The 12,357-nt window shown below is 42.1% G+C and overlaps 1 protein-coding gene across 1 annotated transcript in view; it reads left to right on the plus strand.

Moving 5' to 3' along the window:
* Nucleotides 1-5,921: 5,921 nt before the first annotated feature.
* LOC128302070 (protein apterous-like) overlaps nt 5,922-12,357 on the plus strand; it is a 57,267-nt gene continuing 50,831 nt past the window's right edge. The window contains exon 1 of the mRNA XM_053038791.1: nt 5,922-5,960. Within this exon, the coding sequence (XP_052894751.1) occupies nt 5,922-5,960 (39 nt within the window). The remainder of the gene's footprint in view (nt 5,961-12,357) is intronic.

The raw sequence follows: 12,357 nt of genomic DNA on the forward strand, positions 1-12,357 counted from the left end.
CGGCAGAACTTACGGCTTGACGATGACACCTGAAAAGGCCGCGGCTACAACCGAACAGAATTCTGGCCGCTGAGAGCGCTGGCGACGGTTGTGCAGGCCCACGTGAACGTGAGAGATAACCCATCAGCCCCAACATCGGGGGTACGTTGATGAAGTGCTATAAATCATGGCCGTGTTCTGCCGCGACACACGTCGGGGTTGAAGCGTCGGTTTACGGGTTTCCGCGGAATCAATAAAACTCCCCGTCCGCACTTAACACGCGCAACCGTGCTTCTCGCCAATTCCTCCCACGTGTACGCGAAACGGGGATTTAATCCTTTTATGCCACCGTTTTGAATGGTGGCACCGCCGAAGGGTTTCGAGCGAAAAGCGTTAAAACAACGCACGGGAGGCGGTGCAGCAAATAAAAAAAGCAACCTCAAAGTGTGAATGCTACATGATGTTTGCGGTGACCTGACCACCCTTTTTTCCCGTGGGTGCTCGAACGGAAAATTCCAACTCGCGTTCAGGCTCCCTTTTGTGAGTGTTTCCCATCGAGTTTGTAAATAAAATTGGAAAAATACTTACACGAACAGTGCACGCACGAGTGGGTCGATATTGTCGAGAAGTGATTGAGACGAAGGTTTTTTTTTCGTTAATAATTATTTTCAAACACCGATAGGGCACCGATACCGGTATCGTGATTCACGTGTTTCGCGGAGGCGTTGCGTTTGCAATGTGAAATAAGAGCCACATTTCATTTGCGCTTGCTGGATCGCATAAAGTTTCAACACTCTATGTTTATTGTTTTGATGTGTGTTTGTGTGATGTTTCTTTTTCGCTTAAATTCCTGTCATGCTTGCACTATAGCAGCCGAAACAGGAGCTGACTGTGATGCTGAGGGCTTTTGAAACAGTTTCAAGTTTATTTATCGGAATGCTTCGGTATAGATGGATGATTAGGTTGCCGGAATGGAGGAAAAACAAGGTTTCATCTGTACATTCTGCTTATCTCATAACGAGCTTTCTAGGAACGTTGCCTAATATGTTAAATAGATGATTTTTAAAGGAGAGCAACATGTTTCAAATTCGCTTTGGTTTACTGAATTTTACGCAACAATTCAATTTTTCTTATTTACTTATCAAATTTTGGCACTTAACATTTCATTTTTAATTAGTCGGTTTAATAATTGTTATTTTTGAGTTTCTGATTTACTCGTTTAATTCTCAGGCAAGTGCTTTATTTTTGCTGCGAAATTTAATATTTGAGCATTCTTTAAAAGAACATAAATCTTTTACCGAAGATAAACTGTAAAACATTTCACGATTAATGCACAGATCTTGATCTTAATATTTATTTAAATTAAACATCCCAACATAAAATAGCGAGGAAACTTGAAATTGATGTGAGTTCCCTTGATTCAGCTGCTACTCATTTTCACTTTGTGAGGTAGTCTGGAGCTCCATTTCTCACCCTTGTTGCATTCCTGAATAATCTCAAATTGGTGATCGAAAATTGGTGGTTGGAATTCCCTTAATCGAAACCCAAGAACCAGGTTAAAACATTTGTCCTCTGTCAACACATCGGTGAACGCATTCATAATCATTTCTGACAACCAATAACAGGTGATTTGGGGTGCTATTGTGTCCACAGGCCGTGTGGTTGGCTTCCTAAACTCTCATTTGTGTTAAAGCGTGGTAGGACTCCCTACTAGTAGTCCCACAACGATCGAAGGGCTTGGAAGGATGTCGTACACTTCCCACATATATCTATGCACTGCAGTTGGAAGCAACTTCGATATCTCCTGCACCCAAAGCGTCATTAAGATATAACGATGCCACCGAATTTCCATATATTTTGTATCGCTTTATTCGGTTTTAGGAAAACGGGAACCACGGACGAACGCGTTCGGTCTGCAGCCTGTTCTGGAATGACGGAGAAATCTCAGACACCCGATTGGGACACGGTCGGGGAACGCAATAGCAAGTAGCTGAGGTGGAATTTTTGGAGCTTGAGAAAATTGTCTAAATCTATCGTGGACTCCCATCATCATCAACATCATCGTCTTCAATTAATGCATATTCTAACTGGTTCGCACGTAGGAGTTGGAAGCGGACTTCCGCGGGTTGAACATAAAGATGGATACCAAATGATGTCATTCCATCCGTTGTCTTCCTGAATGATCCTCACATTGGACAGTGTGATGAGATTTGTTACTGCTCTTTCGGCTCCTTCCTCCACCTTCACCACAGACCGGGGAAACATTATTATTTGCAACATTTGTGACATTCTTCTTCCACCGTTTGATTGGTTGGGAGTTTACTGGTGTCCCGCGAGTGACAATGTTTGGCCGGTTCCTCCCACCATCGGGGAGACCTTCGCCTCCGAAAAGGTGGCGATCGTATTCTGCCGGTTTATTAGCGCCTCCATCGTCTACTGCTGTCGCGCGATCTCCGGTGGCACAAAATTAGAAGTATAAATAACGAACCTGTTGCTGGAGGAAGTGGCCGATTGTTTGTTGGACGCTCGGAAACGGAACATATTTATGTACTGGAATCTAAGCTTCGAACTGTTTCTCGTGGGGATTTTGGAGCCGAGCGTGATGGACTGGATTTCAACCGGCCATGTCTATTAGTATGGTTTTTCGTTTCCTATTTTTTCTTCGGTTAAAATATTGCTTGTTACTCGCTGTTTCGCCCTTGTTCCACCTTCCTTAAACTCAATTCCGTTCCATTCAATCTCGTTCATCGGTGTCATTGGTACAATATTTATCGTCGTTTGATGATGGCTCGGAAAAATGCAAAGTCCAACGGTTGTTTTTTTTCTCGTTTGTCTGTTTGTTTATTTGTTGTTGCTTCTTCAACGCATTAGGTTTCATGCGAATAAAATAAAATGAAAAAAAAACAGACCAAAGTCTTGCATTGTCACCGGCAGTGACATTATTCGGTGGAATTTCATTTTGGCTGCTGGTGTACCGTTGATCATTAGCACGGATGTTATGCGATCGGTTTGTCGGCGCTTCGTATACGGTAGCCGAAGGAGTGGTATCAAATTTTACGTCACATTTCATCGAAAGACCTTCGTTAGGGAGGTCTCATGAAAGGAATCATACCCAGGTTTTGTGACGTGACGTGCCACAGAAACATTTTCTTTAGTGATTGATGTTTTATTATCAACTTGATACAATGTATTATAAATATGGTTGTATCAACAAAATAAATAAGTTGCAGCAGTTATGTCACATGATAACATACTCCATAAAAGATTCAAAAAGCCTGTATTTATTTCAAAGTATGATAAAATTAAAGATAATGCAAAATTACGTCTTTTTAATTGGGTGTTGTTTGTTTCAATGAAGAAATCAAAATTAGTTAAATTATTTTAAAAGAATTGCTTTTGTTGATTATTTCAGGATACTAATAACTAATAATAAAACTAACTAATAATAACTAATAATGAAAATCTTTACGTAAACAGTTAAATTGATTATAATACCATAATCTAATAAAATCAGCTATAAAGTTTTAAGATCTATAGATAAAGAACTTTAACAAAGAGAAAACACAATCAACAAATCATTTATTTAATACGAGTCACAAAAAGATACACACAAAATAGAATACACACGGACTAATATCAGAATAAGACAGTGAGAAACAAACGGCGATAGTCGAAGCGAAAAAACACGTTTTATCTCATTTTATAAATTGCCTCGGTTGCTACTACCGGTCGCAAGTATACGCATTTGTGTCGACTTTGAGCCGGCTGATGGACGACGATCGTTCGGCTTGATCGTCCAACGAGAAAGCTGCATCCAGTGCGGGATGCTGACGTGATGCGCGCACGGCCGAAGATGTTACCACCGGAGCCCCCAAAATAATATGGGCAGCAGGGAAACAAAACATTAAAAAAACGAAATACTCGCTCCGTATACGCGCGAAAAGGTCGCAAGAGGCGCACTCGCGAGAGCGCGAAACGTAAGAACGCGACACGCGAAGAGATAACATACATAAAAACATTAACGGTTGCTTCTTATATGCGGGGTAAGTATATAAGGGTGAAGCTGGAGAAGTGCGAGAGACCGAAAGAGCGAGAAAGAGAATGAGGTAAAGGGATGAGAAAAGGAGAGACAAATTATGTTAAAGGGGAAATCAGATGCACCAAGAAACACAGAAAAAGCGAGATAATAAAAAGAAAATTTCATTCATGCTATTGTGACTGTTGCTGTCTTGCTATAAACATATTATTTTTTATAACGATTTACTAGGATAAATATATTTTCCATGAGACGATACAAATAATACTCAAACAAAAATGACAAAATAGTTAAAGAATTTCTCTTTCACACGAGAAAATTCCAATTTTCCCCACTTTACGCTACCACGACAATGTTTATGAGCCACCCTGTGCGTAAACAATTTGAGCTTCGTTTTCATTTTGTTCGCCTACCCCTTGTTTTTCCTTTTGTTGTACAGGGGTTGTTGAATCAAAAGCGTAAGCCACGCCTTCTCTTTGCTTCATCTCGCTCGTTCGCCATATGTTTTTGAAAAGCGCTTTTTCGCGGTCTCGGCATTCACGTCGCGCCAGTCGAACGGAAACCAACGCCGCAACAACGCATGCGCCCGCGCCCGTCGGTCAGAAAACAAACAGCTCGTTGTCGTCGCCGTCGTTGTCGTCATTGTCAGCAGCAGCAAAAGTGTTTCCCGGTTGTCGAGTGAATTTCGCGAGATTTTGTGGCGGTGTCGCGGACGATTTGTGTCTTTTTTTTGTGCTGCGTCGTGCGTCGTCCTTATTTGTTCCTTCCGCACAGTGATAATTTTCCCCTGATGTGTTCACGTGTGTATTGATCGAAGAGAGAGCGTGTACACGTTGCTGGCTTTGGTTTGGTTTTGCTTCCAATGGTGTGTCCTGTTGCTTTGGTGGGTCACTGTAACGCGCGATTCCTCCATTAACCATCCTCCCCGTTACGGTGGGCAAGCAGTCAAACCTGGAGCCAGCAGTGATCCCTGTGTGCGCGGTGTGTTTGCATCCGTGTCGACAAGTGTCTGTTGTTGCGTTCGCTCACGCATACACTTTTCCGTGTCCATGTCGGTGTGCCGTGTTGGGCTGATAAGGGTCGAATCATAGGATCATAGTAGCAGAAGGAAAAAATAACCAATCAATCGAATCTGCGTGGATGTGTAAGTGTTGACAGTGCGGGTGTGGTAGTGTGCTGATGAAAGGAAGAATTTTCATCAGGAACCTCCAGAGTTCTTAGTGCTTTCGTTCCAAGGTGAACTATGGATGATTTCAATCGCTTTAATGTCGTGATTTTAAGCACCCGCGTGTGTGACATTGATAGGAAGGTGTCCCACGGTTCCCACGGTTCCCACGGATAGGTGTCCCACGGTTCCTTCGATGTGTCGCCCCAGAAGCAACAGGGTACGAGCTATGAACGGTCATCAAGCGCTTAATATTGAAGTTTAGTATAAAATGAGTGCTTTGAACAAGTTTTAGATGCCAGTAAAGGTGTTCGATTCCTAAAGAAGAGTGTCCTGTGGTCAGTGCAATAGCGAGAGCGTGAAGGAATGTGTTATTCGTTGACGTTCTGAAGAGCCCTTCTTTAATAGAGCGAAATTAATCAAGAATTCGACCACAGTCATGCGAAGCTAGCGTTGCCAAACAGCTTACATTCGTGCCCGAAAGGAAGGACTGTGTTTTAATCACGATCACGAACCTGCTCAGTCATTATCATCATACGTCCGAATCGTTGTTGGAATATCCCAAAGGGAATTACTGGAAATCAACCTGGGCAGCCTGTTCCGGTGCGGGACCGTTTCGTGAATACGTGCGACACGGTGGCTACGGTGACGTTGCACACGGCAGAACACGGGGTGCCCGGTGCGAGGACCCCGCTGGGTGTAGTACCGGTCAACAGCATCAACCAGTCACCGATCTCTCACATGGGCGTGTGCACGGAGGAGCGCCCTGTAATGCATTGGGTGAGCAAAACTCTCTATTCTGTACTTACACACAATTCAGCCTACTTTGTCACGATGAGTTTGGGTTGATAAGAAAAGATAATTTTCACTGTAATTACCGGCAGGAAAAAAACCAGCCTTGCTCCATCCGGGTTACCGTCGGCAATATTATAATATTGCTAAAATGTCAAAAATTTGCTAGTCAGTAAAGACTTGGGCCTTGACCCTACATAATACACTCCCCTTGATAACCCTATGTCAAATATTCATCCGGCCTATGCTGATGCTCTAATTCCCGGTCATTTGCACCCTCCAGTCGGCTAGGAAGTGGAAGTGCAAATAAATATAATATTTTATTTAGTTGATAAAGCCGTTAATCAGTTCTTGGAATCCCATTTCCTGCCGGATGTAAACCGTTTGTTTGGGTGTTCATTGTGTTTTGTTCTTTTAGAAAATTTTCCCCTTGGTGCGTCTTGCTACAACAAGATTGCTCCTAATGATACCATTCCAGCGACAACTTGCCACAAATTAAGGCATTAGGCGTTGAACCACAATAGTCTCCAGGGTGGCATGTTTTCAAACCATTGGGAACAGCTTCAAGCACGCCCAGGGTCAGCGTCTATGTTTCACCTCAGCTCAAGTGCAGCCCCAAAATGTCAGGCCTGATAATCCCAAAAACCAAAAAAAAAAAATGGCAATTTGATTTCACATGGATGGGGTGTTAAAACACGCCGGATGAGGCCCTATTATCTGCACCGAGCAAAATAAAAATAAAACGGTTCGTTTGAACAGGAAGGATGAACCTAACGAAGTGCTAAGGTTTGAGAGTGATAATTTCTTCAACGAAACAATAAGTAACATTCGGGCGAAATGTTTCTGACCTAGGCAATGATGCTCCCTGTTTGGGTGATGACGTACCGCTCGGTGTAGCCTTATCTGGCTTGGTTTGGAAGTTGTGCAATGATGTTAAGAGAGAAGCTACAAAAACGAAAAATGATTGCGTTATTATATCAAGGACAGCAGAAGCGTTTCGTTGAACAAAAGGTTAAAGAGTATTTAATTGGTCGTTTTTTTTCGTCCGACGGCAGTTATCAATGAACTGCTTTCGCGATTGTTGTGTAATGAGTGAAATGGTACAATGATTCCTTTTGTTACGATGAGATACAATGAAGTCTGGAGAATTTGGGTTTTTTTAATGATTAGGATTTTAAGAACAAGAGTTAGCATTGATTAATAAAATGTAACATTAAGGTGAATTTAAATTTGAAGACAATACAATGGTTTGCACATTAAAAAACAATCTTCTGTATCCTGCTACTTTGTTTGTGATAACCAGAGGGCAAATGTAATTAATATTTGAAGCTATTAAGCGAAAAATAACAATAATGTTATGCCTTCCGTTGAATTTCTGCAATGCTCTGCTCACAGCTACAGTTGGTAACTCATCTGAACAAAAATCGATCGATTTTAGAATACTCAGTACGAATTGAACTTTCGATATAGAGAGTTAATTATCCTGTTATCAGTAAATCATTAAGATAATTAGGAAGATGATTCCATTATGCATTTAGCTTCGTTACAACTGCGGCCCATTGGATTAAACAACTGAGTTACCTCGAATACTCTAGGATATAGGATCTCAATTAATTTTGTTACGTTCTCCTTTTTCTTATTTTACAAACATCGTTAATATTGATTAACTGTTTAATCCAATGGTTGTAGAGCTAGTATAAGCATTATCCATCAAATTACCGATAAGATAATAAAATAAAATTCCAGGATTATCTCCAGAACGGGATTAGCATGCGGCTGTGGTGTCTGGTTAGTGTGTTGGAAGGAAGGAGAGGTGTCTCAGACGACAGAACCGGTACAAATTCTCATTTGAATCAAATTCAATGTTTTCAGCTTTCAAGTTAAGTCAAGCATAGTCAAATATAATTAAGCTATTTTGAGCCTGTCTCAAGAGCTCATGTGTTGATGATAAGAATCTGATTAAATTGGCGTAATAGACATAAAGGTCCAACAATTTCGAAAAATATACAACAGAACAAGTGATAAAATTAAAATTATAGTTGAAAATGAAAAAAATGAAAAAGTATGAAAAAAGAGAAAAATATATGAATTGAAAAATTATGAAAAAATAAAAAATGCAAGTGGATTACACACCAATTCCCAAAATCGTAGTTTAAAATTATGCAAATAATAATGCCAAGAACATTTGAACGGTCACTTTTAACGGTTAATCACTTCCATCAAATCAAGTGCCGGAAGCTGGATTAATCTTATACAATTCCTCACTCAAACATTGTCGCTTCCTGCCCAATCTCGATAGACCTTCCCCTTTTCTGAGGGAGCAAACCCTGAGGTGACAGAGTGTCACAGATTGCCAAAGGTTCTGGGTGAAGTACGGTGATTTCGTTGCGACTGTTTCACATTCCACACTTTGGCACTCGGTGCACTAATTAAATGTCAGCAATGTGCTCGTGATGGCGACATTGCAACCATCGGTATCCACCCTTGGCAACCGGGAATGATAACGCTGCAGCCGCTGGCGGAACGGTTCGGGGGGCCCAACCTTTGACTTTGCTGGGGACATCGGACCCGGTGCCGGTGAAATATGGGATGCTGCTTCCGAATTTCCCGAAATAGCAGCAATCTAAATCATGATCAAAGATTCGTTGCGCACGTATTAGGATTGAAAATATTCGGTTTGCCGCAGGCAACCGTCGCATCACATTTGCCGACTGGTGGAACCTCGCCCGACAGAAAAAAAGCGTTTGAATCCACCCAGAAGGCAAAAGAATTTAGGCGAGCTCCAAACGATCGTTCGGCATTTCACAAAGCTTGTTTGTTTACATTTTCTTTTCAACACTCTAGTTTGCCTTTTTTGTGCATGGTTCTGTATTTGTCCAGATTAATTCCTATCGCTTACATGTTTACTGAAACGCATGGGATTTAATAACCTTCAAACGGCTTCGAACCGGTAGCAAATTAATTGATAGCTTCGTGACAGAAATTGAATATGGCAAAGTTTGTTTTTCTTTCCGTATTTCGCCTGCGAAAACAACGCAATAGACCATAAAACCTATCATGTCACACTTGCCATCCTCTAAATCCTGAATCTCGAAATCCCGTGCTCCTTATCTAATCGTGGCAGCTGCCGGGGAAAATCAAATAAAAATTTAATCCTTCAAACGGTTTGTCGGTGCGGTACACACTTCAAACGAGTGTTTTTGTAAACCCAAAGCGACGCACATTGCGATTATGGGTTGTTGTTTAGATTAATCGAAAAGGGTAATTTAGCGGCAATCGCACGGTACGAGCAAACGAAAATCAATCGTTTGATTAGACAGCTTGTTTGGTGAATGGATTACAGCTGGAAGATGACTTGTTTCAATTAGTCGTATTAGTGGAAGAAAAAATTACTTTCAAATATTAGTTAGCGAAAAACAGAACTAGTTAGGGAATAGAATTATTTCCCGAAATGTACATTGCACAAGCAAGCATTACATTGCTACGAGAACTAGTCAATTAATATATGTTGATTGGAAGTTATTGCTTAATGTTTTCATTGAACACTCCAAACTATTTTTATTTAAACTCTTCAAATCAACCTGCAATTCATGGTAAAAGTTGTGCAGTTATTGTTTTAAAACTAACGGACAATCCACCTGCTGGTAAATTAGGCCCCGGATAATAGACATTTTACTCTACCCGACGCTCGGTTTTCCACAGCCGTGAACAATACTTTTCCTTACGCCACGATCGTCAACTTAGATCATGGAACCTGTCAGTCTGGCAGGCGGGAAGTAGATCCGATGGGCGCAAGATGATGGCAAACACAACGGATCATCGAAATGTTCATTCTTCATTTTCATAGTTTTCCCTCCCATCTGCTCCCTTCCCCATTCTCTTCCAGTCTCTTCATCGGCATGGAAAAACACCAACATAATCACCAGTAGCGATCAAGATTTTCCAGCTCACTCGCAGCCGTCTCGCCGTTCTAGCGAAGTTCTAGCGCAAAGCGAACGCACCGCTAATTATCGTGGAAAATCGCCACCACACCTCCCTTTCGAGCACTCGGCACTCCCAGGCTTTCCACGATGAGTCCTGTCTAATTGCGTAAATTTTGTGTCTGTGCGCACACCAGCTGAAATTGGAGGCTGAATTCGGGAGCAAGTTTGAAATCTGATGACTTGAAGTTGTTGTTCTTTTTTTTATTCTTCGAGTATGTTTTTAGATAGGGTGTGGGTTTTCCCTTGTTTGTTTTTCCTTCCCTTCTTGTTGCTCCGCTTGCTGCCAGCATCAGATTTATCCGTGGGCCCGTGCGTAGATCGGGTTCGCGTTGGATAATTTCCCCGGGAAACAGTCGATGGAAAGTTGACGGCGCGTGGCCGTCATCTTCGCGCATCGCTCGCCGCGGTTCGTTTGGAGAAATGGCGCGCAGAGGAAAATGTGCGTACAATTCCCTACCGGTGCAAGTGGCACAGGGGTCCGGGTCTGTTCACGCGCGCGCGTTTGTTTATTTGCTCGCCAGTGGACCGAAAGCAATTGCGCATCCCGGTGGCGGGCATCCACTGCCATTTTTCGCATCTTGCTCGTGGATGCAGTGCAAGTGCAATCGAAAATGCACCACTGGAGGAATGGTTGTAGCGGGCGCTTCGCGCTGAACACAAGAAAGAAGGATCGTTTAAAACTATGCGATTAATGCGATTGCGCAAGGCACCCTTTGGCGGTACATTTTTGATGGCAGTTTATGTGTGTTTGTGTTTTTTTTTCTTCTTCTTAACACATATTTTTGCACGATCGCAATCGGGGCCATGATCGGATTTTCGCCCATGTATGTACCCTTTGAGGGTACCTCGGTGAGACGAGGTTGTGTTTCGTTTTGCACCCAATAAGATCAATTTATCTAGCCTTACCCAATTGCATTGGCTTGTAGTTTACTGTGGGGGAAAAATAAAAGAAAAAAAAAACATTCAAGCATTTCATGTGCACCTTTGGTGTGTACCGGTTGACCATAAACGTTGATAAGCGAAGCTCGATGCTTATCCTCGATGGCATGAATGCCCTTTAGATTCACTCACCTCTGGTAGGAAGTGTAAAGGAGCGGGAAATTGGAGAGAGAGGAGGAGAGGAAGAGGTAAACCGATATGGATCGATTTTGGTGATGATCGATCGAATGGGGCCCGGCGACGGTGTACAAATCGGTCGATCGTACCCAACACGAAACCCCCGGGCGTTTGATTGATCGATGGTTTTTAGCTCGGAAAACTCGGAAAACGTACACGAATCACGTTTCTTGCGCCGTGTGACCAAATGTGTCTCCTACGTTGGGGCTTCCTCCGGTTATGCATGCGACAAGCGCGCGATGCAACGAAAACTAGGCCAAGCATGGGGGTTTTTTGGTGTGTGTGTGTGTGTGTGGAAAGCGAACCCTTAACCGAAACGGTCAACTCAAGCTAAGCTTTAAGGAAACAAACCCTTAAGACGAGTTGGCGAGTTGCAAAAAAAAAGCTGCGTTGGTAAAATGTAACTTACAGCAAAGTAGAAAAAAAAAATCGAGAGCAATATGATCTGCCATCGTTACACACCCGGTGCGACCGATCCTTACACACCGACCGATCGCTGTTGCGTAAGTGCGTTCGAAACACGAAACCCTGGGAATGGGGTCCATAATCGATGTGGTCGTGATGCGAATGGTGAATCGATGGCTTTGGTGACGTTCCGTTGCTTACACGGTTGCAATGGAACGGCGGTGCAACGGAGAGCCAAATTGAGTGCGAAAACTGCTGCTGCTGTTGCTGCTAAGAAGCGACCGTTTTGTTCGCCCGAGTGAGAAATAATGATAATTTACGCGACGCGAGAAACTTTTGTAACAGTTTCGGTATGCGTTCGACGATGCAGTTGCAGGGAAGAGAGTTGATAAGGTAAGGTGATATAAAACTTCGAATAAAAAAGTAAGCGATTTTATGAGTGGCAAGGTGTGTAGTAATCGAATGAAAATGGCGGGATTTTTTTTCTTATGGTGGAAAAATTAAGTAAGAAATGATTGTTATAAAAAAATGTGTTATTTCTATACAATAAGATGAAAAAAATAATCACTTGAAGGACCAGGCTAGTCCTGTCCTGAAGGTGAATGTATAGAATTCAACGTTATAAGCATTTTAATATTTTTTCACAATGAATTCAATTTTTAAACCTTTTTAATTGTCGTGCAGCTCTTAGCTCTCAGCAAGTAAATTTACACTGATGAATCAGGCTATTTCAAGGACTTCAAAAGCTTTTGTTTTGCTTCTATGTATAAGTTTAACATGGATACGACTGAATGATTTTAATTTTCCTTCAAAAAACTTCAGTCAAAGTTCTCTAGAAGTAGTTTGGAATATTTAAATATTTTAACTGGTTTAATAGAAAT

This window comes from Anopheles moucheti, chromosome 3 (assembly GCF_943734755.1).
Source record: "Anopheles moucheti chromosome 3, idAnoMoucSN_F20_07, whole genome shotgun sequence".
NCBI lineage: Eukaryota > Metazoa > Arthropoda > Insecta > Diptera > Culicidae > Anopheles > Anopheles moucheti.